Consider the following 26,040-nt stretch of genomic DNA (forward strand, 5'->3'; position numbering starts at 1 on the left):
GCGGTGGTCCCATCCCAACAGCCTTTAATGCGGCTACAGGGCGAGGATCCGCAGCGCCTCCTCGGCCGAGCGGCACTGCGTCAGCTGGATCTGCACCTCCACGGTCAGCGGCTCCGGCTGGTAGTCGCCCTCGGCGAACCCTGAGCGAAGGACCGGAGCGCGAGTCGGCGGGCGGGAGCGGGCTCACCGCGCGGCCCCGCACGCCAGCCCGGCCTCCGAGCGTCCCGACGGGGCCCGACCCGGCTGGGACTCCGTCAGATCCAATAAAACGAAATCGCCTTTGAACGAGGGCCCACCGTTGCTATTTGACAGGCTGTGGCTACTCAGACGTGAATAATTGGCAGATGGTTTCTTTAAAAAAAAAAACAAAAACGAATGAAGCCAGCCTGGCACTTCAGGGAAAAGCAGCTGAAAGCACTTGGACACATTCCTACCACTGGAGCTTTCAAACAGAAGCCCGAGTTTTGGAACATTGTATCTGCCACCGCGAACTTGGTTTTCCCACACACTCCGAGGCCCTTCTCACGGGTACTGGTGGTGACACTAAAGGGCGTGATTTTGGGGTGGCGTATGATGATGACATGTGTCCACACTTGGAAGATCTGCATGACTCAGCATCTTACAAAGGACCGATGTCAGATGCTCAAAATGCAGGGTGGCCCCGGGGGGCTTTGAACGTGGCTGATCCCCAACCACGTCGTGTATAACCTTCAAAAAGCCAGGGGCTGGATTTCCTTCCTACACTTCCACACTGCACACGTGGGGGGGGGGGGGCCGGGAGCGGCTTGGGTGACAGCAGCCGTCCTCATTTAAGCCCCACACGAAGGAGGTGCATGTCAATGTAAACAACATGTAAACAACGATAACTCTAAGGCCCTCTTAACCCACAGCCGTCCCCCAGCTCGAGTGTCAGTGTTTGCAAGGGTCTTCAGGCCCACGCAGCGTGAACCCCTTGGGCTTTTCCAAGGTCGTTTTGCCCGTACTAGCGCCTTTGTATCTCTGCGTGCACTTCAAAGCCAGGTTGCCGGTGTCTCGGTTTAAACCATCCCTCTGCGACTAGGGCTGAGATGCCATCAGGCCCGTAGATCCATTTCAGAGAAACTGACACCTTAACGATATTCGGTCTCCTTATCCATCCACATGGTATACCAACTTTATACTCCTGTTGGGTGAACTTTCTCACTGAGAAAACGCTCATGAAATTCAGCGTTTTAACCATTCTTCACTGCACCGGTCAGTGGTTTCTAGCGTGTTCACAGTGTCAAACGCTTACACGGCTCCGGACTGAAACCCCGCACCCATCGGCAGCGGTCTCTCCCCGGGCCCGCTTCTCCCGGGCCCCAGCAACCGCTGACTAAACCACTTTGTTTCTATGGCTTGGCCTGTTCCGGACATTTCACATAAACGTGATCATGCACGGCCTCTGGTGTCTGCCTCTCTCACTCGGCTTCGTGGTCTCGGGGCTCATCTGTGCATGCGCTGCAGTAGCCGGGAGTCAGTGCCTCGTCCCTTTCCGTGGCTGAGTCGGAGCGCACGGCGGCGGGGCCGTGCCACACTTTGCCCGTTGTCCACCAGCGGGCCCTGGGCTGCTTCCACACTCTCCCTGCTGCGGCGCCTGCGGCCGTGGCCTGGCCTCCCGCTTGGCAGCGGCCTTCCCGCTGACCTCCCTCTCTGCCACCTCCCCCTCCCAGCCAGGCCTTTCCAACACTCGACTCCGAAACTTAGCTCTTTCAGACGCCTGGGCGGCTGCCCACCAGGCTCCTCTTAGGGCAGATAGGGGCTAACGAACGGAAGCAGGAGCCAATGACGGCTGAGCCAGGGGACCACGGGTCAGGGTCTCCTCTGAGTCCCCCACCCCACCTTGTCCTGGTTCCTAGCCCCGAATGCTTCTCCTGCCATGGGTGACCCACAGCAGGTGGCTCTGGTCTTGGGGCCACAGGGAAGACGACTTGGCCCTCGGGCGGGGTGGCCCCTGCACTGGCTGGAAGATAGGGTGCTCCACCCTTCTGCCCCTGTGGTCCCACACAGGCTCACTCCTCTGCAGGTCCTCCTGTGACCGCAATGTGTGTGCCCCCCACATTCGCACGTGCAGTCCCGCCCCCCAGAGGTGCTGGCGGTCGTGGGTGGGGCCTTTGGGAGGTGACTGGGTCGCAAGGGCGGAGCCATCACGAGGGGACTAGTATCCTTACAAAAGGAACCCCAGAGAGCCCCTCCCGCCCCTGCCTGCAGGCGAGGGCCCCGGGAGAAGGCGGAGGCTGTGGCAGGCGAGGGCCCCGGGAGAAGGCGGAGGCTGTGAACCAGGAGGGGGGCCCTCACCTGACGGCTGCAGCTTGCTCCTAGCCTCCGGAGCTGCGAGAAATAAATGCCTGTTGTTCACGGGCCACCGGGTCTGTGCTGCTCCCGTGGCCGGACACCGGTCCTCAGCAAATGCCCCGGCCCTCAGTCCCCTTCATCATGCTTACACTTTTTAGCTTTCTTACTCCTGGAATCCTGAGAGACAGAGAGAGAACCACCAAAGAAGACGCTCACAGGGTGGGGGTGGGGGGGTGGGGGGAGGGGTGGATGCAGATGCAGGGCGGGGTCTCCTAGGGGGAGTGGGCCCACCCTCGCCCGCCCCATGACTTTGGGGGAGAACCCCCTCCTTCCTGGCCACCCTGGGCACTCTGGGGCCCCGCGGTGCCGGGGCTTCCCGGATGGGGGCGCTCAGAGCCCCTCCGCCCCACCCCTCCCACCACCTGGCCCCACGGCCCCCCCTGGCCCAGCACCATCTCCGTGCGGAGGGTGCGGCAGGGGCCCCTCGGTACCCTGAGGAACGTCAGCCTGTCGGACTCCAAGGTGCGGATCACCCCGAAGTTGCACAGGGTGGACACGAGGGACTCTCCCACCAGCAGGGGCTCCAGGGCCACCAAGCCGCTGCCCAGCACCTTCAGGATGGGCGGGTCCTGGCGGAGCTCCTTAGGAAGGTCTCTCTTCTTCTTGGACCCCTTCTGGTCCTGCGAGGAGAGGCCAGGAGGGTGACAGGGCCCCCAGGGACGCACCCAGAGCCACTGCCCGGGCCGGCGGTACCTTCGCCGTCTCCGTCTTCCCTTTGGCGGCCTTGTCCTTCCCCTCCTGCCCCTTCTGCTCCTTCTCCTTCTTGTTCTCCACTTTCTCCTTCCTGGCAGGCAAGGGGCTGTCCGTGGCGGGTGGCGCCTCCGGCCACGACAGAATCTAGGGGACAGCAAGGTGGCCTTGCGTGAGCATGGCTGAGCTGGGGCTGACGGGGGCTGGAGGGGGGTGGAGCGGGGTGTCTTTCTGGAACCGTGCAGACCAAGCAGCAGGGCCACAGAGGCTGCACCATAAAACTGGACTCAGGAAGGGGCGGTGCGCCCCATGCCTGGACCCCGGCGCCCCCACCTTCTCCTCCACGACGGTCACCGTGGTCCCCGCCAGCAGGAAGGCCTTGAGCGGCACCAGGCCGCGGAGCGTGTGCTGCATCTCGTAGTTGCAGGAGATGACGTCTGCCCAGGGCTTGCGGGAGGTGCTGAAGAGGACTGTTCTGGAGGGGGTGGGGGGACGGGAGGGCACAGGGACCCAGGGCGTCACTGCCCAGGCTGGCGACAGGCTGCGGGGCGCTGTGGGGCGACGTGGGCCCGGGCTGACCACTGCCCAGCAGGACGGGGACCAGGAGGCCAGAAAGGGGCACAGGCACCCTGAGGGAAGTGGGATGGTGGATGTTGAGGGGGGACCTCCTTTAGCGGGGGTGGGGTGGGGTGACGGGACACAGAACTGGGACAGAAACCGACCAGAAACGAATCAGGAGTGTCTAAGAACTTCAGCAAAGCAGCAGCACAATTGTTTCGAATTCCCTCAGTTGTGCCCAAGGGATGCCCTGGTGCTACAATATCGTTTACAAATGCATCCCGGACAACGGTTGCTCGATCTCTTTCAGGGGGCCATCGCCACTGCCACCCCGTCCAAGGCCCACACCGGGCTCGGGCACCCCTCCCGGGGACACGCCTCCCCTCGGTCGACCTCCCCCCCACCCCCTCCACACTCAAGCTCTGCCACCCGTCTCCTCCTCGGGCCGTCGCAGGGCCGCACGCCCGCCTGGACTTCCCTGGGGTGTGCAGCGTGAGGGGCAGCTACCGCTGGGTCACCTCCCTCCCGCGCCAGGTGAGGGCCCGCTGACAGGTCAAGGGCTGTCTCACTTGTCGCCTGCAGCCCGGAGACCCGGAATCGCGCCCGTTATGGGCAGAATAACCTTTTCCCAATTCCCATAACGTTTGAGGTGGTGGAATTATTTGTGGCTCTTATTATTTTTTCGTTCACCTTTTCCAAAAGTTACAGCCACCACCATGTCAGCCCGCGGCGGCGGCGGGCTGGCCCGTCACTGTCTTCTCTGTGTCTCCCCAGGGGACACCAGCACCGGGGGCGGGGGGGGGAGCTTGAGCTCCCCCACATTCTCAACGAGCCTGCATCATTTCCTTGGAGATGAGGTTTTAAATGATTTACAAAATATAAAATAAATTTTTTGCACACTTTGAGAGAAGCTAGCTCCTGCAGCTCCCCGAGGGCGCGGGGGGACAGGGTCTGCAGGAGGCCACCGGCTGGGTTGGGTGATGGGTCAGTCCCTGCACACCCATCAGAAGACATAGCCACACACACAGAAGTCAGGGCGTTCGTTAAAAAAAAAAAAAAAGGACCCAATCCCTGGCTGGCGTAGCTCAGTGGATTGAGCTCGGGCTGCGAACCAAAGCATCACAGGTTCGATTCCCAGTCAGGGCACATGCCTGGGTTGCAGGCCATGACCCCCAGCAACCGCACATTGATGTCTCTCTCTCTCTCCTTCTCCCTCCCTTCCCTCTCTAAAAATAAATAAATAAAATCTTAAAAAAAAAAAAAAGGACCCAAACAAAGCTCCATGTTTTAAAATGAGTACAAAATAGTCCCTAGAGCTTCCATACTGAAGGAGGCCTGACTCTCAGTTCCTGTAAGAGTCACCATCAAAAAGGCTCTTGATCGGGAACCAACCCTCCCCCCTCCCCCCAGATGGGGCGGAGCCCGCAGAGTGGGCCTGCTCTGGAAGGCGGGAAGAACCTGGCACTCGGCTGGGGGGCCCCAAACCCCCACTAGATGTCGGGATAAGATCCTCACGAACTAAAGCCATAAACAGAAGAAACGGTTTCCACCCCTGAGGCGGGAAAGGCGCTGAGCTTTCCTTCTCTCCCCGGTGACGACGGGAGGGAGGTCAGCCGCAGGGGAGGGGTCCAGCCGCCCTCCGGCTGGAAGGTTAGGGCTCGAGGGAGGGGAACTGAGCGCTGAACCCGAGCTGGTGGGGGGGGTGGCTCCGTGGCCCACACACGCTCCAGGGAGCGCTCGGCTGTCGGGACAGGCAGGGGAGGGGCGGTGTGGTCTGGCCTGGCTGGGACCCTGGCGACCCGGGGCCCCACGGCGGGCCAGGCCCCGTCCTTACCCCGGGGACGGGAACAGCCGGGGATCGACCCTTGGCCTCAGCTGGGCCAGGTCCTGTGCAGACTCCGTGGACCTGGGCAGGGACAAAAACCCGGCCGAGGCCGTGGACCCCTCCAGCTCTGCCGACGGGCACAGGGACATGGGCACGGACTCCACGGAGCCTGCGGCCGGCTCGGGAGGCCCCTTGCCCAGCTGCTCCTGGCTGGGCTCGGCCTGGAAGACCTGCCGGAGGAGACACGAGGAGCAGAGAACCCAGCGGGGCCGCGTGCCGGGTTCCCGCCCACGCAGGCTGGGTGTGCATGAGCGGATGCGGCGTCTGGGTGGGTGGGCCGCAGCTGGGGCACACGCGGGAACTCAGGAGGGTAAATGAGCCGGTCTGGTCTCTTCTGCGAGGAGTGGGAACAGCACCAGCTGTGCAGGGGCCGGGCCTCCCCACCCTTCCCTTCTGGGCCGGTGGCTGCCCGGGGGGTGCCCCGGATGGGGGTGAGGGGGGCAGAGATGCAGGGGGCGCCGGGAGCCGTCAGTCTGGGGGTGACAACCTGGGCTGCTCCCTCGTTAGGCCTTTTGCTCTTACTTTGAGGGGACAGAAGGGTGCGCGGCTGGGAGTCATTTCAGTTACGAGAAAGGCAACTCGGGCTTGGAGTTCAGGTTCAGGGCGTTCCCGGGCCCGAGAAGTCAGGCGCCTGCGCAGAGCCCCGCCCCCGTTCTCCGGGCCCGCCCGGGGCGCGCACCTCGGCCAGCACCTCGGGGAACTCCTCCCTCTCGCTTCCTTCGTCCTCCACAAAGTCGTAGGTCACGTAGTAGCTGTACGTGATGATGGGGCCCTGCGGCCCCGGCTCCGGGTCCAGGACCGAGGTGTCCAGGACCCCTCTGAGGTTTCCGATCGTCACCACGAGCTGCGCCTCAGGTGCCAAGAAGTCTGCGGGGGGGAGCCAGCAGGAGTGAGGGGCGCCTCGGGGCTGGAGGCGGGAGCCGCGGGCCGCCGTGTGGGCAGAGCCCTGCAGTTTGCAGGCTTGGCTCAGTTGCAGTGACGGGGGGTAGGGAGGGGGCGGGGAGGCACCCCTCTTAGGCCTCGCGTCCCCATCTGCATAATGGGAATGATAGCCGCTCCCCGGCGGGGGTGCTTGCGAAGGCGCCGGTGCAGCTTGCAGCCACAAGGGGGTGATCTCGAGCCACCGTGGGCATGAAGGAAGCCGCTGCGCTGAGAAGGCTTCCCATTGTGCCTGGGAGGGGACGGGACTGAGGCGGCCCCCCCCCCCCTCCTAGCCCTTCTGGCCCCAAACCCCCATCACAGGAATCAGATCTGGAAGGGACTGAGAAAGAAGGTGAGCCCCACCCAACCAGGGTCCGGGCCCCGCCAGGCAGCTGTGGGGACAGCCCGCCCGCGAATGTGGCGGGTGGGCGTGTGGGCCGCCTCACCCCCCCTGCTGCGGAGCCCCCGGAACTGGTACTTCTCGGTGGGAGACACGGTGACGTCGTCCAGCACGCAGAGCCGGGCCAGGCTGTCGATGGTGAAGCCGCGGTAGTAGGGCACCAGGGCCAGTGGGTTCCCCTGCAGCACCAGGAGCCGCAGGCGCTGCAGGGTGCTGAGGCTGGCCACCATGCCCTGCAGGTCCATCAGGTCGTTGAAGCTCAGGTCCAGGGACACCAGGTTGGGCCTGGAACGTGAGCAGAGGCGTCCGACCGGCCTGCCCGCCCGGCCCCCAGCGCCCCGCACTCCAGGCCCCGGGCAGACAGGAGGCCTGGTGCTGAGGGTGGGAGGGGGCTGGGCTTCGTGACTGGCCCGCCTCGGGTGCCCCTGACCGAGTTAGCCCCCCACACACACACACAGCGAAGGCCCCCCTGGCTCTCCTGCCCGCGCTCTGTGGCACTGCCGACCCCGCAGGTCAGAGGTGGCCCCGTCACATCCCGCCTCTGCCTGACTCCTGCTGCCACAGATCCCCTCTGGCAGGTTCAACGAATCAGCGGCTCCCGGGGAACTGATTCGGTGTTGTGTGTCTAGAAGATTCTGGACGAAGGCTGACTGACCAGGAAGGCAGAGCAAAGCCCCTTGGGGGAGGGGCACTGGGTGGGGGGCAGAGTGTCAGGTGGTCTGGGGACAGGGGAGGAGATGCAGGAGCCGTGAGGGGCCCAGAAGCTGGAGGACACTTTCCACGGCCGGCTGGCAGCTGACCACCAGAAGCCGCTGGGTCCGTCTCTCGGGCCACGGGTACAGGATGGGGGAGGGGCGGAGGGCCAGCAGGGGCGGGGCAGCCCCCCCAGGGCCAAACGGACTGGAAAGCAAACTGAACTCGGCTCTGAGCAGGGAGGTGAGAGGGACGGGGAGACCTTTCCTCAGCCCCGTCTCCGGGGCCCCCGGCCCACAATGCTCCTGCCCGGCCGGCCAGTTGGTGGGGAGTGCACAGCTTCCACCCGCAGTCCGCCCGTCTGCAGGACGGGGGGGCGTCCACGAAGTCACGTCACGAGGTGTCCGCCTTCCTTTCAACTTCAAAACAGTGAAGGATGGAGGCTTTCTATGTTTTTATGAAGCCCACACTCAGCACTACGGAGGTTACCTAAGTTCACGGCGTTATTTTCCCAATAAAGCTCGGGAGCACCTGGTACTGTCCATGGTCCTGGCTGCAGGCCAAGCGCGTCTCTTCCCGGAGCTACGACCTGACAGCCGGGGCCCGTGGGAGAATCACGCGAGCACGGCCCAGGGCGGCGAGGGGGCGTGGGCAGGAGCAGGAGAGGGGGACGCAGCAGTGGTGGTCACGGAGAGGGGCCCGCTGGGAGTGAGTTCCCCCGGCTACGTGGGGAAGCCGGGCAGTGACACTGACCGATGCCCTCTGCCCCTCCCGGGCTGCGAGGGGGGAACCACAGTGCACCTCGGCTCACGGGGGGGACCGCACAGCCCACTCCGACAAGCCTCCGGGCCGCTGCCTGCGATGGCCTTTCACGGGCGGCCTCTGACCTCTGCCCTCAGGCCTCGGTGGGTTTCCCACGTTTTGCCCACCGAGGAGACAGAGTCCCACCGAGGGCTGTTTTGGGGGCGGTGGTGCCCCACTCAGGGCGGCCTTGTCCCCCGTGGCAGCCACGGCAGCTGTCACAGCTGGTGTGGGGCAGGTGCTACCGGCTTCCAGTGGGGGGAGGCCAGGGGTGCCGGCGGCCTTCCTGCGGCACACCGTGCAGCCCCCCTCGGGGAACCGCCCCGTCTACGGTGCACATGACGGCAGGGCCAGGGTCGCGGGCCGGCTCTGTGCCCGGCCACGCTCTGGCTCTCCCGGCCTTCCGAGGGGCCGCTCTTATTGGGTCGGAGACACCAGTCTCCGGACACATCCACGGGTCGGAAACACCGACTGAGTCAGCAGCCGACCGGGGGTTACTCCAGCAGAGAGCACAGCGGGGCCCTCCAGGCCCCCAGGGTCGCACGCCCAAGCCCCTTGGTCCCCTTGCCTCGCGGGGGTCCCGCGTTACCAGTGCTCGGCCGTGAGGTACAGGCTCTGCTGGGGGCCCAGGAGCTTGTTGTGGCCCAGCCCCAGGTGCTGCAGGGCCGGCGGCGGGCGGGCGCACAGGCTCTCCAGGCTGGTGATGGCGTTGTCGTAGAGCTCCAGCACCTGCGGGGCGGGCGGGGCGCCGGTGAGCCCCTCCTCCCGCCGGGGACGCGGCGGAGGACGCGGCGGAGGACGCGGCGGAGGACGCGGCGGAGGACGCGGCAGGGGACGTGCCTGTCCGAGGCGCCGGGCCCGCCCACCCCGCCGGGACTCCCTCGTGAAAGTCCGGGACGAACGTGTTCCCGCGGCAGGTGTTGGAAAGTTTCGTTTTCTTTTGGGAAGGAAACTTTAAAACTGGGGACGGGAGGTGACGCCGGAGCGCAGGGGAGGGGACACGCGTGATGACTCTGGCAACTCCGCGGCCAGGTCTACGTGCGACCCACCCACCCTCCTTTCCACCCCGTCCCTGCAAGTGCTGAGTCAGACTAATACGCAGCTTACAGATAAACGGCGTGCTTATATAAGAATTCTAGGAACTGGCTTCAGAAGAAGCAGGCTCCGACCTTCGGGCCTCCCAGCCCTGGGACATCTGGTGACCTCCAACCGCCAAACCAGGATGACATAAAACCAGAACGACGCACAGCCAGAATGACGTACGGTCGGGAGCCTGGAGATCCTTATCGGAGTGGACGGGGCGGGTCCGCGCGCGCGGGGAGCCTCCCAGCCCCCTCCCTGGGGTCCGCGTGTGCTGCTCCCCCCCTCCCTCCGCCCGAGACGGAAAGACGGTCTCGGGGACCAGGGCGTCCGATCTTCTCAGGCTGCCTGAATAAACCTGCTTTCCTCCCGCCATCCGTCTCTCTCTCCCTTGTTTAATGTATCGATTTTAGAGGAAGAGAGAGAGAGAGAGAGAGAGGGAGAGAGAGAGAGGGAGAGATGGAGAGAAACATCAATTTGTTGTTGTGCCTATTTATGCATTCTTTGGTTGCTTGCTTGCTTACTTAGTTATTTTATTTTTTTGTTAAAGATTTTATTTACTCAGTGGATTGAGCGCGGGCTGCGAACCAAAGTGTCGCAGGTTCGATTCCCAGTCAGGGTATATGCCTGGGTTGCAGGCCATAACCCCCAGCAACTGCACGTTGATGTTTCCCTGTCTCTCTCTATCTCCCTTCATTCCCTCTCTAAAAATAAATGAATAAAATCTAAAAAAAAAAAAAAAAAAGCCCTGGCTGGCATAGCTCAGTGGATTGAGCATGGGCTGCAAACCAAAGCATCGCAAGTTCAGTTCCCAGTCAGGGCACATGCCTGGGTTGCAGGCCGTGGCCCCCAGCAACCACACATTAATGTTTCTCTCTCTCTCTCCCTCCATTCCTCCTCTAAAAATAAATAAATAAAATCTTAAAAAAAAGATTTTACTTATTTGTTTTTAGAGAGAGGGTAAGGGAGAGAGGCAGAGAAACATCAATGAAAAGAGAAACATTGATCGGTTGCCTCCCGTATGGGCCGAATGGGGACCAAACCCACAACCCAGGCATGTGTCTAGACAAGGAATTGAACCGGCGACCTTTCGCCTTGTGGGATGACGCCCAACCAACCAAGCGACACTGGTCAGGACTCACTGGTTGCTTTTCTGTGTGCTCTGACCAGGGATTGAACCTGCAACCCCGGTGTCTCAGGACAACGCTCTGCCCAACGGAGCTACCTGGCCAGGGCGCCCTGTCTCTTGATCACTGGCTTTCGCAGGGCGGGCAGCCGGACCTGGGCTCGGTGTCACCGGGAAAGGCCAGAGGAACCCGGACGGAAAACAGCAAGGGTTCTGGTTCCCGCCTCCAAGGCCTCGCCTGGTGTTTTCATGAACATGGCCCTGAGCTCCAGTTCTCAGTCCCTCTGCCACGAAACCTACTAATCTCGGCACTCGGGGTAAAACTGAGACCGTTTTTACAGGGATTAAGAAGGACAGATTGGCCCCGGCTGGTGTGGCCCAGTGGATTAAGCGCAGGCCTGCAAACCAAAAGGGTCACTGGTTCGATTCCCAGTCAGGGCAGGCGCCTGGGTTGCAGGCCAGGTCCCCAGTAGGGGGCGCACGAGAGGCAACGACACATTGATGTTTCCTTCTTTCTCCCTCCCTTCCCCTCTTTCTAAAAATAAATAAAATCTTTACGAAATAAAAAAAGAAGTACGGACTGGTAGGTACGAAACAGGCAAGGGGAGGTGAAGCCCAGCAGAGGAAATACGGTCAGTGATGCTGCAACAGCTCTGTGTGGGGCCGGGGGTCCTGGGAATGTCGGGGGAATCGCTTTGTAAAGCATATGACGGTCTAAGCCTTGTGCTGTGCACCCGCAACCAACACATTTAGTGTCCAAGTTAAATTATAATTGGAAAATAAAATTTAAATGAAAACAAGATAAAATTGAGACCATTTTGTTATGCTGAGCCTACGACTTATGAAAAAGCCTGGCCTGCCTTGATTTTTAAACAATCTTTTACGGTGGTGAAATACATCTAACCTACTCTGCCGTTCGAAACACTTTAAGGGTCAAACTCAGCGGCGTTAAGGTCATGCACACTGTTGTACGGCCGTCATCACCATCTACGTCTGGGTTTTCTCATCGCCCAGACAGACACTCTGACCCAGGAAGCCACAGTGCCCCGTGGCCCCTCCCCCACCCCCGCGGCCACTGGTAACCTCCCACCGAGTTTCTGCCCCCTGGGTTTGTCCCTTCTGCACGGTTCACCGAGCCGGCACCGTCCGACACGTGGCCTCCCGCGTCTGGCTTTTGTCATTCCGCGTCACGTTTTTGGGTTCGTGAACGGTGTGGCCTGGGTCACTCCTTTTTGTGACCCAATCACAGGCCCCTGCAGGGAGAGGCCGCACTGTGCTTTCCCACCCGTCTGTGGGTGGGCACCGGGGCTGTCCCCGCCCTTTGGCGGTCGTGAGTGACGCTGCCGCCGACACTGGCACACCCGAACCGGAGTCCCTGCCTTCCTTTCGGGCTCTGTCCACCTGGGGAGGGCATCGCCGAGTCTACGGAGCTTCTGCTTCTGAGGAACCCGGGCCCCCTCCGGAGGGCCTGGGGCCGGGCCTCACCCACCGCCACCATGCATCGGGCGGGGGGCGGCCCCCCGGACACAGACCTGAGCTCGGCCTGGCCTGCTTTACCTTGAGGGTTGGGGGCAGATTGGCGGCGGCAACCTCCTTGATCTGATTGGCGCTCAGCACCAGCTCCTCCAGCCGCGGGAACTTCAGCAGGCCCCTGTCCACCAGGCTCACCTGGAAGGCAGGGAGAGGGTGCCAGGAGCTGGGCTGCAGGAGGCAGCACGGAGCAGCCCCCCAGTCGCCGTGAGGATGGCGACAGCTTGTCCGTGGGCTCCCAGCACCCCGACCCCCGCCCTCCCCGTGAGCCCTTCCTGCCTCCTGCTGCCAGGGCCCTCACACCTCAGGCGTGGCACTGACCTCTCGCCTCTCCAGCCCCCCCACTCCCAACTGAGCGTGTCAGGCCATTTCCAGCTTGGTGACCTGTGGCCCTCGTTGGGCTGGGAGCCCCAAGGGCAGGAGCCCCATTCTCCGTGGCTGTCCCCCCCAGAGCTGCAGTGAACCGGGGGCTCTTCAGGCATCACCGTGGTTCGCACACGGCAGAGCCAGGCCAGAGCCTGTCCCTAGTCCTCAGCTCCCGTGGCGTCAAGGACACCGGGGCCCTTCCTGCTGGCCTCTCCTCTCTAGGGTGGCGACCCTGCCAGCCTGCCTAGGACTGAGGGGCTCCAGTGGCGTGAAAGTTCGGTGTTCACACCGGGCAAGTCCCGGGCAAACTGGTTGCTCCCTCTTCCCGTCCCCCAAGCACCATGTCACCCAGTCTCTCTGGGAGAGGGGACGCAAACTCGGGAAGTCAGCCGCTGAGTCCCCATGCAGGGTCTGGGCTCTGGCACTGATATAAGCAAAGAAGGCTTTTTGGGAAGAGTAACTACCACGGTGCTGTGCCGAGTGCCCCCGGAGCCTGCCCCCACCGCTGAAATGAAGTAAAACCAGCATGAACGCCTGAGCCGTCTCTACTTGGACCCGGGAGGGCCGACGGCAGGATGCTCCACGACCAGCTCTCTCAGACACACCGTGGCCTCCCGCCCGGGGTGCGGGCAGAAGCTAGTTAACAAAGACCAGGTGAGCGGCTCGCTCTGCGCGGTAGCCCCGTGCATGAGACGAATCAGAAGCGGGGTGGAGCTGCCCCGGGGCTCTCCCACTCAGCACCCAGGTCCTCCCTAAAACGCTGTCCGTCGCCTCCGGGCGCCCCCACGCTCACCTGCTTGTCCACCACCCGGAGGGACCGGAAATAGGAGTGCAAGAAGGTGTCTTTGAGCATCAGGGGGTTCCGGATGGCCAGCTCTCGCAGGAACCGGTCCTCCTCACTGGAGTCCTCCGGCAGGGCCCAGGGCGACTGCGGGCTGCAGACCAGGCCCAGCAGGTCCTCCACCGTCTCCTCCGCGGGGCTGGCGGCCTCCTCCTCTTCGGGGGTCAGCTCCCTCCACGTGCGCCGCGCCCGGGGGAGAAAGCGCGACTTGTTCTGCAGAGGCGGAGGTGGAGAGCTCCTCTGTGACTCAGCCCTCCCAAGGAGCCGAGAGCCTCAGGACTGAACAGCATGTAAAGCAGGACAACCAGGGACGAAGAGTTCAAACGTTTAGCCCTGGCTGGCATGGCTCAGTGGATTGAGCTCGGGCTGCGAACCAAAGTGTCCCAGGTTCGATTCCCAGTCAGGGCACATGCCTGGGTTGCAGGCCACGGCCCCCAGCAACCACACATTGATGTTTCTCTCTCTCTCTCTCTCTCTTTCTCCCTCCCTTCCCTCTCTAAAAATAAATAAATAAAATCTTTAAAAAAAAGAGTTCAAACGTTTAGACAAGTAATCGGTGCTCTTGGCTGATTACTAGCCGTGGATGTCGTGACAGACAAGAGAAACTTCAAAAATAAGGAAAAGAACTATTCCCGCTTCAGGAGTTTGCTCTTGAGCTGGGGCCCTGGGAGATGCCAGGGGAAGTGACCCCACACTTAAGGGAAGATTTCTGTCTTAGAAGCCAGGAGGCCAAGCAGCGGCCTGCGGGGTGTCATCAGTGAAGGAGAGAAGGCCAGGCTGCAAGGTGAGTTCAGAGCCTTTCCACCCCCGTGAGTGGAAGACCAACGAATCAGTCCCCGAGTTTCCTTTCTCCCTCTCCTTCCTCCGAGAGCGGCGTCAGGAAACCCTGAAGCCCAGCACCATCCCAGGCACAGGGTCAGCCACTGCGCTCACGGATGGAGGTGGCTCCCCTGAGCGCTGGGGAGTGTGTGGGGCCCGGCTTCCCACCGCCGCCCTTCCGGCCTCAGCACGTTCCCGCACACTTGGGGACCCCCTCTCGCAGCCCTGCTCCTCCTCCCCCACACGGCACTTAGCTGGAGACTCGGCCTCTCTGGCCATGGGGAACCCAATCGCTGGCTTCGCTCTCCTGGTGTCTCTAGGGCAACAAGAGGCCCTCCCCAGGGGGCGGGTGTGTTCAACTCCCGCAGGCCCAGGGGGGCCATAGCTATGGCCCCGCGCCCACCCCAGGGCAGGTTCCTCCCTAAACCTGCTATCTTTAGGAAGAGTAATCACTGTAGTACTGGGCAGGAGCCCAGATCCCAGCCCCCTCTGCCCTGTGTAGCCCAGCTCTCAGTCTCCAAGCCCCGGCCGGCCGGTCCCCAGCGACCCCCAGGCCCCTCCCGCCGTCGCCCGCACCCAGCTGCCCGCGCCACACGGAAACTCGTGCAGACACAACTGCCGCAGGTGCTCCTGGACCGCGGCGCTCACAGTCTCGACGGGCGCCTCTGTGGTCCCGCTCGACCCCTCCTTGGGCCCGCCGGGCACCTCCATGGCCCCGCGGGGTCGCAGCTGGAGGTTGCTAGGCAACCGCCGGGACGCGCGCGCGTGCTCCAGGTGGCGGAGCTCTCGGGACTTCCACGACTTCCGGGTGGAGCCAACCCTTCCCGCCGGAAACCCGAGACCCCGACTCGGCCCCGGGCGACCTGGGTTTTCTCTTCCCGCCGCGTCTGTGCTCGCAGCTGAAAAACGGGAGGACGGCCCACGGGCCCCCGCGGCTGGGGTGTGCCGGCTGCGGCGCCCAGCGGGTGCCGAGCGCTTCCCGCACGCCGTCCCGTTTCTCCCCCCAGAGCAGTGCTAAGCATGATCCCCAGGTGACAGGTCGGGAAAGGAGCAAGGAGCCCAAGGGCAATCTCGAGATCCTAATCGGTGGATTCCAATGTGGACCTCTCTGACCCACCGGCTCAGCACCAGGCCCTGTTTTAGACCATCCAGGCTTAACGCTCCTTCCTCAGCGCACCCGGCCCGCGGCCCGGCACACAGAAGGGGCCCTGGGCACTGGTTTGTGATATCAGTGGGGTGGGATGATTCTGGATCTTGTAATTTGGAAATGCAACATCAGTACCGAGAAATAATCTCCCTACCCTAAACTGCGCGGGTTTAAAGCATGCGATGCTGTGGGTTTCAGTACCGTCACAGGGCAGCTAGACTCGGAGCGCACGCTCGCTGGAATCCGGTTTTCAGCAATCAGTCTCCCTTCCCCCACCTACCCAGCCCTGCGCCACCACGAAGGTGCTTTCTGTCCCTACGGATTTGCTTCTCCTGAATACTTCACATCAGTGGAATCACGCGATACTCGTCCTGTCGTATCTGGTTTCCGAGAGTCAGCCAGAGTGTGGCGGGTCCTCACTTCATTCCTTTCTCAGGAGGAGTGACAGTCCGTTGTACGCACAGGACACATCTTGATCACGGATGCGCCAGCTGATAGAGATTTGGGGTGTCTTCCCTCTCTGGCTCCAGTGAATAACGCTGCTGTGAACGTTCCTGCACAAGTGCTCGTGTGAACATGGGTCTTCGTTTCTCTCGGAACGAGTTTCTCTCTGAACAAGTTTCTCTCGGAATGCAGCTGATGAGCAACCGGGTGGCTCTGCTTAAGGCTTTGGGGACTGCCAGCCTGTTCCACACAGAGGCTGCAGCTTTTACAGCCTCACCGGCAATATGTGGGGGGGGGGGGCAACTTTTCCATATCCTCCTTAACTTCTATTATTTTACCTTTAAATTAAAAAAAAAATTATACTTAGCCCTGGCTGGCGTAGCTCAGTGGATTGAGTGCAGGCTGCGAACCAAAGTGTCGCAGGTTCGATTCCCAGTCAGGGCACATGCCTGGGTTGCAGGCCACGGCCCCCAGGAACCTCACATTGATGTTTCTCTCTCTCTTTCTCCCTCCCTTCCTTCTCTAAAAATAAATACATAAAATCTTTAAAAAAATTATACTCATCTCAATGGGTGTGAAGTGGTAAGTGGTACTCCTTGTGGTTTTTATTTGCATTTCTCTAATTCCTGACTAATGGTGTTGAGCATCTTTTCACAAGTTCGTTGGCCCTTTGTCGATCTTTCTTTGGAGAAATGTCTATTCATTCACATCTTTTGGTTATGTTCCCATTGGGTTAATTTTCTTTGAGTTGTAGGAGTTTTAAAAATACATTCTGGATACTAGCCCTTGGTATTATCTGTGATTTGCAAACATTTTCTCCCGTTCTGTGGGTTGTCTTCTGTCACTTTTTTGAGTGTCTTTTGACAAACAAAAGTTTGTCGTTTTGATGAAGGGTAATTTCCCTCTTTTTTCTCGGGCAGCGTGTACCTTCGGTGTCCTTTTTCAGAACCATTGCCGACCCCTAACGTTGAGTTTTGCGACTTCTTTATCTGCTCACATTCTGCTCACGAGTCCTTCGTCAGACTCGTGATCGGTAAATATCTCCTCCTGGTCAAGCCCGTCTTTTCCTTCTCTCCACGGCGTCTTTGGCAGAGCGAACGTGTCGTCGGGGAACTCCAACCCACTGACCGTGCTGCTTCCCAAAGCCCCCCCCCCCCCCCCCGGCACTGTGGCGGGTCTCTCGTCATCCTCCGTTGCTTTCCAGTAGGGAAACACCTTCACTATTATTAGAAGAATTCTCCAATACTACAAAATAAGGACAAAAGAGAATCAGATACCCTTTCTTTTTTTTTAATTGTATTTTATTGATTATGCTATGACAGTTGTCCTGGGTTTCCCCCTTGGCCCCCCACCGCCCAGCACCTCCTACTGTGCCCTCAGGCCATCCCCCACCGTGGTTCCTGCCCATGGGCCGCGCGTAGGGTTCTTCCGCAGCTCCGTGTCCTACGCTGCACTTCACATCCCCCCGGCTGTTCCGTAGCTGCTTATCTGTACTTCTTCTTCTTTTTTTTAGATTTTAGTTATTTATTTTTAGAGAGGGAAGGGAGGGGGGGAGAGAGAGAGAGAAACATCAATGTGCGGTTGCTGGGGGTCATGGCCTGCAACCCAGGCATGTACCCTGACTAGGAATCGAACCTGTGACACTTTGGTTCACGTTATCTGTACTTCTTAATCCCCTGACCTCGTCACCCATCCCCCGCACCCCACTCCCATCTCGCAACCATCAAAACGCTCTCCGTATCCATGATTCTGTCTCCGCTCTTGTTCACTTAGCTTGTTTTTAAGATTCAATTGTTGATAGATACGTGTTTTGGGCCATTTTGTTGTTCATAGTTTTGATCTTCTTCTTCAATAAGTCTTTTTAACATTTCGTGTAATAGTGGTTTGGTGATGGTGACCTCCTGTAGTTTTTTCTTCTCTGGGGAGCTCTTTACCTGCCCTTCAATTCCACGTGACAGCTGTGCTGCGTAGAGCAATCTTGGCTGTAGGTCTCTGCTCTTCATGACTTTGACCGCTTCTTGCCAGTCCTTCTGGCCTGCAAAGTTTCTTTTGAAGAATCAGCTGACAGTCTTATGGGAACTTCCCTGTTGGTAAGTAACCTCTTTCCTCTTACTGCTCTTAAGATTCTCTCTTTATCTTTGATCTTTGGCATTTTAATTATGATGAGTGGGCCTCTTCACATCCATCTTATTCGGGACTCTCTGTGCTTCCTGGACTTGCGTGTCTGTTTCCTTCACCAAATTTAGGGAACTTTTCTCTATTTTTTCAGATAGATTTCCAATTTCTTGCTCTTTCTCTTCTCCTTCTGGCACCCCTATGATGCAAATGTTGGACTTCTTGAAGTTGTTCCAGAGGCTGCTTATACTATCCTCATTTTTTTTCCCTCTTCTTGCTCTGTGTGGTTGTTTTTTGGTTTCTTATGTTCCAAATCATTGACATGATTCTCAGCTTTATCCATTCCACTGCTGTTTCCCTGTAAATTGTTCTTTATTTTTATTAGTATAAACTTTGTTTCTGACTGGATCTTTTTTATGCTGCTGAGGTCCTCACTAGGTTCCTTGAACATCCTTATGACCAGTGTTTTGAACTCTGCATCTGATAGGTTGCTTATCTCCACTTTGTGTAGCTGTTTGTCTAGAGTTTTAAGCTTTTCTTTCATCTGGGCCATGTTTCTTTGTCTCCTCGTGTTGGCAGCCTCCCTGTGTTTGTTTCTATGTATCAGGGGGAGCTGCTGTGACTCCATGTCTTGGTAGCGTGGCCTAATGTAGTAGGTGTCCTGTAGGGTCCAGTGGCACAGCATCCCCACTCCCCCAAACTGGGTACTTGAGGTGCACCCTTCGTGTAGGCTGAGCACACCCTCCCCCTGTAGCTGAGACTTGGGTGCTGTTGGCAGGTCAGTGGGAGGGATTACCCAGGCCAGTCAGCTGCAAGGATGTGCTGTGACCACTGACCACCCACCTCCGCCCTCCATGGAGGGTCAGCTGTGCAGGGGGGCAGGTGGTGGTGCTCTGACGTGGTCTGTAGCTGTCCGCTGGTTGCGTGGGGTTTCCCGGGTGGTAAGGGCCAGGGTCAGCCCCAACCTGTGTTTTGTCGAGGGCCACCCTGCCTGAGCTATAAAACAATCTGAGATGGCTGCTACTTGTGCTGAGCTTGGAGATTCCCAGGCAAAGTCAAGCTGTGAATCCAGGCTGGCTGCAGCTAGTGCTGGGCCTGGGGCTCACTGAGGCCGGCTATGGCTTGTCTGAGAGGATGTAGGAAGTTGTGCAGCAGGAGCCAAGACCAGCCATTCACATGGAAAAGCAGCTTGGGTGGGTCCCGGTGGGGCAGAGTCTCCGGGGATCTCCAGGGTGGGTCGAACAGTGCTAGCCAGGTTGATGGAGTCTCAGGTATGGCACCAGCTTGCTGGCTCTGTGGGGGGAGGGTTTAGTAAAGGGACAGTGGCCTCTGCTCACCCTGATGCCAGACGCTTCAGTTCCTCCCTGTGTGTCACTGGCGCCTTTCAAGCTGCTGCCCCAGTGCTGGAGCTCAGAGGGTGTGAGGCTGACAGGTGAGTCTGTGTGTGGGTTCGTTAAGAGGAACTGCTTGGGGCTCCAGAAGTTTCTTCCATCTACTCAATTCCTGCTGGTTTTTGCAGCCAGAAGTTGTGGGGACTTATCTTCCTGGCACTGGAACCCTGGGCTGGGGAGTCCGGTGTGGGGCTGGGATGCCCTGGTCCCAAGATACCCCTCCTGAATTTTACCCACCACACGTGTGTGTGGGACCAGCCCGTTCTGTGCCTGCCCCCACCCCCCTACTAGTCCTGATGGATGTGGTTTCTTTAATTTCCTAGTTGTCAGACTCCCACTCCACTTGGTTTCTGACAGTTCCCAGTGACGGCTGTTCTGTGTTTTAGTTGTAATTTTTACGCGGTTTGCGAAGAGCACAGCCATGCCCGCCCACGCCGCCGTGCTGACCAGAAGTCTTCCCACGGCCTTTCAAAGAATAAAATAAACATGCAAGAGACTGCTGAGATCCAAACCAATCAGAGAGATGAATCGAGATTAACTCCCAGGGTTTTGATGAAGCAACTAGGTGGTTTCACTTTTTTCTCAAACCACAGTGATTTGGCTTTCACCCCCAACAGCCTGTTCAAACTCCCCCACGAAGTCCCCGGTGACCTCACGCTCCCCGAGGGAGGGCCTCTCTTCAGCCTTTACCTTAACTGGCCTCCCCATGGTTGATGATGGGGCCGGCCGTTTTCTCCCCCTTGAACACTGCTTCTCACGTCACCCCACGACTTCACCGTAGCTCAGCCTCTCTCCCCAGCTCTGGAGAGCGCTGCCCGGTGCCCGGTGCGGGGCCGCTTCAAGAAGACGGTTTTCCACACGAACCGCTGGTCCCGGTCTGCGAACGGAGGTGTGCCCCGAGTTCCCTGCGGGGCTCGTACACCCCACACTGGCCCTCTCCCACGGGCCACCGTTTTACCGACAGCAGCATGCAGATGGCGCCCAAATTTACGCCTCGAGTCCCCAACCTCAAGCCCCACACCCAAACGTCCTGCGTCCCGCTCCGCACCTTCACCGAGAGATCCGGGACGCGTCTTTGTCATTGCACCGGCGACTGGATGAGTCACCGCACCCGAGCCCTCGGGTCCTGTCTGTAGCGCCCCCATCCACCCAGTTGCCCAGACCAGACGCCTACCAGTCGCCCCCCACCCTGCCCTTCCCACGCGCCCCATGTCCCGTCCATCACCCTCGCTCTGGCGGTCGCCACCGGCAGCGCTCCTGTCTGTCCGCATGACTCCATCCCACTCTTGCCATCGCCCTGCCTAGACTGTGGGCTTTGGGCACGTCAAGTGCGGCGAGGTACAGGCGGGACATGCAGGTGGAGACGTCCATCAGGCAGAAGGACGTTTACACCTGCAGCCCGAAGGAGAGAGGCCGGCATGCGTGGAACTCGGGTCCAGGGTGGAGCCTTCGGAGGCGGGTCTGCGGAGGGGCCGGGCGGGAAGGTGCAGATGCTCTGTCGGGGGGGGGCCGGGATGCGTGGGCTGCCGTGATCAGGAAGGGGAGGGGGAGGTTTTCCAGAAGGTGCAAGTGGCCAGCACTCCCGTCCCTCTGGCAGCCGCCACCTGCTCCCTGCCCTTGGTCACAGCGAGACCTCGCTTCCGCCCGAGGGTCCCCTCTGCCGCCAGCACGCCCCCTCAGGTCTCCCCAGCCCAGGTCCTGGTCGCCTTGCAGGGTCCAGCGTGAACGTCTCCTCCTCACAGAGACTTCTCCCGGTCACCCGACTTAGAGCACCTCGCCTGCCCCTGTCTGTCCCATCACCTTGTTTACAGGACTTTCACATTCTCACTGCCTGACACTCTCTTGGTTCCCAGGGTGCCCCTTGCCCACTGGAACGCTAGGCCTTTGGGGACAGGGGCATCGTGGAGCTTCTTCGCCACCATCCCCGAGACCCCGGCAGAGACCTGGTCCGATCTGGAGCTCAGAATACACCTCAGTGCGCTGGCTTCGGCAGCACATGTACTGACACTGGAACGGTACAGAGTAGATTAGCGTGACCCCTGCGCAAGGATGACACGCAAATTCGTGAAGCGCTCCATGTTTTTGAACTTTTTCAGGAAACTAAAAATGGATCTGCCTTTCGACCCAGCCATTCCACTGCTGGGACTCTATCCTAAGAACCCTAAAACACCAATTCAAAAGAACCTATGCGCCCCGATGTTCATAGCAGCACAATTTACAATAGCTAGGTGCTGGAAGCAACCTAGATGCCCGTCAGTAAATGACTGGATCAAAGAAGTCTGGTACATTCACACAGTGGAATTCTGTGCAGCAGAGAGAAAGAAAGAAAGCGCTCCTACCCTTTGCAACAGCGTGGATGGAGCTGGAAAGCATTATGCTGAGTGAAACAAGCCAGGCAGTGAAAGACAAATACCATATGGTCTCACCTTTAACAGGAACCTAAACAACAAAACAAAGAAACAAGCAAAATATAACCAAAGACACTGAAATAGAGGACAGGCTGACAGTGACCACAGGGGAGAGGGGAGGGAATTTCAGGGGACATTGGGAAGGGTTTACAGGGACAAATTTAAAGGGCACATGGACAAAAACTAGGGGGAGGGGGTAATGGGAGGGAGGTGGGGAGGGAGGGGAGGGTGGGCTGGAGTGGGAGTAAAAGGGAGAAAACTGTACTTGAACAATGATTAAAAAATAAAAATTTTTTAAAAAAAAGAATATACCTAAGTGACATCAACAAATAACTCCCAAGCGCAAATTCCAGGTCCCGGCCCCACCCTCGGAAAGACCCCGTGGAGAGGCCGAGGGCACCTAAGCCCGAGCAGAGGCGAGACGGAGCCCCGGACCACCACACCCTTGGGGGGCTCCCGGGGCCGGGTGCCCCTCAGGCCCGCACAGGCACCTCGGGACGTCACACGGGTAACCCATTCGGCAGACACGCTCCCTTTCTGCGGCCTACTGGCCCTCCCCGTGCCACCCCCCCAACCCCAGAAATTCCCTGTGGGCACCCTGTAGCCTCCCGTATCAGCAGTTTCCTGGTGGCTGTCCCTGTCACCCACTGCTTCGAGATTTCTTCTAGCCTAATCAACCCGCTTTCCAAGAACAAGTGGCAAAAGTGTGTGCGCCTTCCTGTGGGCCCGTGCTGAGTCAGGCGCCCGCCCAGAGCCGCGCGCCACCTCGCGTTTCCTTCCACTCGCACTTCCTCGCCTTCGCTCCCCCTCGGCTGGCAAGAGGCTGAGTGTTTCCAGAGAAAAACTGAGCGATAATCTTGCCAGGGGCGGGACGTCGGTCACCCTTTCTCACGGCGGCCCTTTATATACCGCCGGGGGACCATGGCCAGCACATCGATTCCAGAAGCTGTGCTCGAGGCTGCACCCGCTCCCTGCCGCCATGGTCTCCCCCACAGGTACCCCAGGACGGAGAGGAAGACTCCGGAGGGGCTCAGCCCCCCGGGGCTGCTGGGCTGAGGCTCGGGGGTTGGCGCCGGAGGGGGTGCTGGGGTGGGCCTGGCCCGGGGGCCTCCCAGCAGCCTGCTGTCTCCCCAGGTCCCACCGGGCTCGCCCTGTTTCTGTTCTGCTGCTCCGGACTCTGGCTGGCCGTCCACACGGCTCCCGCCACGGATTCCCTCTGCCAGACGATCATCAAAGAATTAAAGGGCTTATATGAGGAAATTTTGAAAGTCCAGGTAAGTGCTCTCCAGGTTTCATTTCTTTAAAATGCCTTTCATCGCCCCTGAAGAAGGGGCCCTTCTCAGCCTGAAGCTAGGGGCTGCAGACCGGCCAGGGAGGGATGGGGACAAGCGGACAGGCCACCGTGGACGTTTCAGGCAGGTGGGGGTCGGAGGCAGAGACGAGCCCAGGCAGCTGAGAACGCAACCGCGTCTCACTCACGTCCTCGAGGGTCTGGGTCAGCCGCTCATCCACCCCCGGCGTGCCCGGTCCACAGCACTGCCACATGGGTTCCCCCGTGCGGGGCGCGTCCCTGGGGTGTGGGCCGTCTCGCCCACGGGCTCAGGAGCCCCCCGAGGAGCGTGACCTGGTGCCAACCTAAGCTGTAAGCCACGTCCCCGAGAATGCATGAACTCCCCACGTAGGTCATGGAGGGTGCCCGCTAGCCGGTTAGGTGTCCGCTTGCACACTCGTCTGTCACTGAGCGGGGACACAGGCTGCCAGCCCTGCGGGCGGGACGGATGAGGCTGAGGACAGGCCAACGGCCCCTTGTTCTCTCCAGGTGGGGGGTTAGGACACAGCCTGTCAGGCAGCTTTGATGGAACAGACAGAAACCAAAACAGGGGGCCATGTCCGACCCGGGCCTCACCCTCTCCTTCCCCGCTGGCGCCGAAACCCCGGCCTTGGTGTTTCATAGACGCAAAGGCAGAGGCTCTCACGGGCCGAGGGGACCAGGCATTTCGGCCTGATGGGTGTTCCTAGCTCGTGGTCAGTCCTCAGGAGGAGGGACGGGACGGAGCGTGGGCCGGCGTCCGGGTGTGTGTGGAAGCTCTCCCCCTGGCACCTCGGAGGCCCGGGCGGGGCAGCCTGAGCCCCGCGCTGGGAGCAGAGGACGTCCCTGGCTCAGAGTCACCAGGAGCAGGCGGCGGCGGTGCGGTGGCGCCCAGGCCCCACCTCTCTGAGTCAGGGCTCCGCACGGCTGCAGGGGCTGCCACCGGTGGGGAGAGCCAACCGGCGTGGGCTGGAACCCGGGTCTGCCCCTTGACCTTGGGCCGGTTCCGCAGACCAAGCGAGCTTCCATTTCTTCTGGGACAGTGGAGACTAGCGCCTCCCAGGGCCGTGGCACCGGTCCCTGGGGAGGTCGGGATGGGCCTGCGGGGGCCTGGGGGGGGGGTGCGGTGCCGAGGGGCTCGCCCACCCCGGACCCTGAGGGAGCATTCGGGAGTCACCTGTCGGGGTTTCTCGCAAACCTGACGCTCACCATCTCTCCCCCTGTTGCACCCCAGGAGGACGAAGTGGGGCTCCCCGCATCTCCCTACCAGCTGCCGTCTCTCACCCACTGCTGCCAGCCGCCCCGCGTCAACGGCTCCGCCATCCTGCCCTACATCCAGGCCATTAAACCACATGTCACAAACGCCACCGTCATCGGGCAGGTCGAGGAGCAGCTGGTCAAAATCAAAAACCATTGTGAAGGAGGCCCCGACGCTCCGCTGCCTACGGTGCCTTCCAAGCCCTTCGAGCGCAAATGGTTCATCTCAGGCGTTTTACGAGAGCTTTCTGCAAACTTGAAGTCGTCGTAATCATAGTGCCCGGCCCTCAGAGGCCGCCCGGGGCGGGGAGCCTGCTCCTCCGGACGCGGCGCACACGCGTGAAGCCCTAAAAACCAGACGAGTGCCCGCCGAGCGTGGCCACGCCGCCGTGAAACTGTTAGATTCTCCCAATGACTGAGCTCAGGGAAGCCCCACGGACCAGCCCAGGAGGGCCGAGACGTGAATGCGTGAATGCGTGAGTGAACTTGAAACAGATTTCAAGCTGTGCCGTCGTTGCGAGTCTGGGTATTTATGGGAGTCCTGCTCCTGCGGACTTCGGCCTTATTTATTATCCCCCTCACACCCCGGTGCGGGCCGGAAGGGGCAACTGTGTTAACTTATTGGTATTTATTGTCCCGGGAGTTGTAAATGCTCCGTGGAGGAGCCCCTGGAACCTATTTAATAAATTATTGTGAATTTTTCTCATCTGTTTCGGATGTTGTGACGGGCAGCTAAAATTAGCAACCGGGAGTCCGGGCTGGGTGGCGGGTGGCCGAGGCGGCAGGGGACACGCAGCGGAAACAGACACAGTGACTACCGTCATCTCTGCCCGCCGCCGGGCTCGGTGGCACACGGCGGTGGTGCCGGCAGCAGCAACCGTTTACTGGGCCTTGTCCTTCTGCCCGGCCGCGGGAGTGCCACTACTGTCCTCCTTCTGTAGGTGGGGAAACTGAAGCCAAAGCCACGTGGTCGCCTTCTGGAGGCCACACACTGTTGGGGGTGGGACCCCGACTCCAGCTGTCTTTTCAGCACCCGGTCCCCAGTGTCCCTCCCTCCCCGGGCAGCGGCCGGGCCTTAGGGGCATTCGTGCCGTGGTCTGCACGGTGCGGGCACCACCCTTCCCAGCCCCACTCCCGCAGGGCTGAGCCCAGCGCGGGTCTCTAGGCGCGGTCTCCGGGCCGGTGGGGGCCGTGCCGCCTGGCAACGGGTTAGAAGTGCGAGCCCGTGGGCCCCGCCCCAGACCGAGTGTGTCAGAAGGTTTAGGGGTGCGGCCTGCAGTCTGTTCTTGAGTCAGACGTCCAGGTGATTCGCACACACACTTAAGCCAGAGGATCACCGGGGCCTTGAGCTGACCGGAGCTTTCTTCTTCATCTCACTTTGGGGGAAACTGAGGCCCAAAGCGACAGATGGGCTCCTCGCACGGTGGGGGAGGAGGTCAGGACTCGGAGGCCAGCGGGAACTCGGAGCAGGAGCAGGACTTGCGCCGTGTGCCACCTCACAGCACCTCCCCGACATCCCCCGGTCACTGTGGCGTCCCCAAGTCCTCCGACACCCCCTCCAGGAGGGGAGCCGGGCTGCCTGCCCCCACGGCAGGAGGCGAGGCGCAGGGACTTGCTTCCACAGCGCAGAGGATGGAAGTGGACGGAGGGGAAACGGGGAGCGAGGTGGACACCACCGCGCGGTGGGTGTCGGGGACCCAGCCAGGGTGTGACCAGGACTCTCCCCCAGACCCACAAGCCCAGGCGCTCCCGGAAACTTCCGACGAGCCCAGGTTGGGGACAGTCTGCAGAATCCCTGACCGGTGCGCTCCGCCAGGACCGCCACGGGAAGGCGGAGGGACTGGGGACCGAGGAGACCCGGGGACAACAGGCAGTCTTGCAGGGGA

The 26,040-nt window shown here is 60.4% G+C and overlaps 2 protein-coding genes and 1 non-coding gene across 3 annotated transcripts; 2 read left to right on the forward strand and 1 right to left on the reverse strand.

Moving 5' to 3' along the window:
* Window positions 1–15: 15 nt before the first annotated feature.
* LRRC43 (leucine rich repeat containing 43) lies at window positions 16–14,989 on the reverse strand. Its single transcript, XM_036013650.1, has 13 exons — window positions 14,660–14,989; window positions 13,217–13,477; window positions 12,085–12,195; window positions 8,911–9,050; window positions 6,874–7,112; window positions 6,186–6,373; window positions 5,456–5,676; window positions 3,397–3,538; window positions 3,067–3,210; window positions 2,805–2,993; window positions 2,473–2,490; window positions 2,317–2,440; window positions 16–140 (listed from the first exon to the last, which is right to left on the reverse strand). The coding sequence occupies exons 1-13, from the start codon at window positions 14,792–14,794 to the stop codon at window positions 34–36; spliced, it is 2,019 nt and encodes a 672-aa protein (XP_035869543.1). The 5' UTR covers window positions 14,795–14,989; the 3' UTR covers window positions 16–33.
* Window positions 14,990–21,155: 6,166 nt separating this feature from the next.
* Window positions 21,156–21,264, forward strand: LOC114510531. Its single transcript, XR_003685691.1, has one exon. It is a non-coding gene; the product is annotated as a U6 spliceosomal RNA (small nuclear RNA).
* A 1,303-nt stretch (window positions 21,265–22,567) lies between these two features.
* Window positions 22,568–24,425, forward strand: IL31 (interleukin 31). The gene is made up of 3 exons (XM_028527698.1): window positions 22,568–22,583; window positions 22,723–22,862; window positions 24,132–24,425. Exons 1-3 carry the CDS (start codon window positions 22,568–22,570, stop codon window positions 24,423–24,425), a joined length of 450 nt encoding a protein of 149 aa, XP_028383499.1.
* Window positions 24,426–26,040: the final 1,615 nt, after the last annotated feature.

Source organism: Phyllostomus discolor, chromosome 13, assembly GCF_004126475.2.
Source record: "Phyllostomus discolor isolate MPI-MPIP mPhyDis1 chromosome 13, mPhyDis1.pri.v3, whole genome shotgun sequence".
NCBI classification, from domain to species: domain Eukaryota; kingdom Metazoa; phylum Chordata; class Mammalia; order Chiroptera; family Phyllostomidae; genus Phyllostomus; species Phyllostomus discolor.

Coding starts and splice junctions, on each gene's coding strand:
- LRRC43 (XM_036013650.1), bottom strand. CDS start 14,794: ATGGAGGTGCCCGGCGGGCCCAAGGAGGGGTCGAGCGGGACCACAGAG. Junction 7,113..8,910: donor TACCTCACGGCCGAGCACTG/GTAACGCGGGAC, acceptor CTCACGTTCCAG/GCCCAACCTGGTGTCCCTGG. Junction 2,994..3,066: donor GGAAGACGGAGACGGCGAAG/GTACCGCCGGCC, acceptor CTCTCCTCGCAG/GACCAGAAGGGGTCCAAGAA.
- IL31 (XM_028527698.1), top strand. Junction 22,863..24,131: donor AGGAAATTTTGAAAGTCCAG/GTAAGTGCTCTC, acceptor GTTGCACCCCAG/GAGGACGAAGTGGGGCTCCC.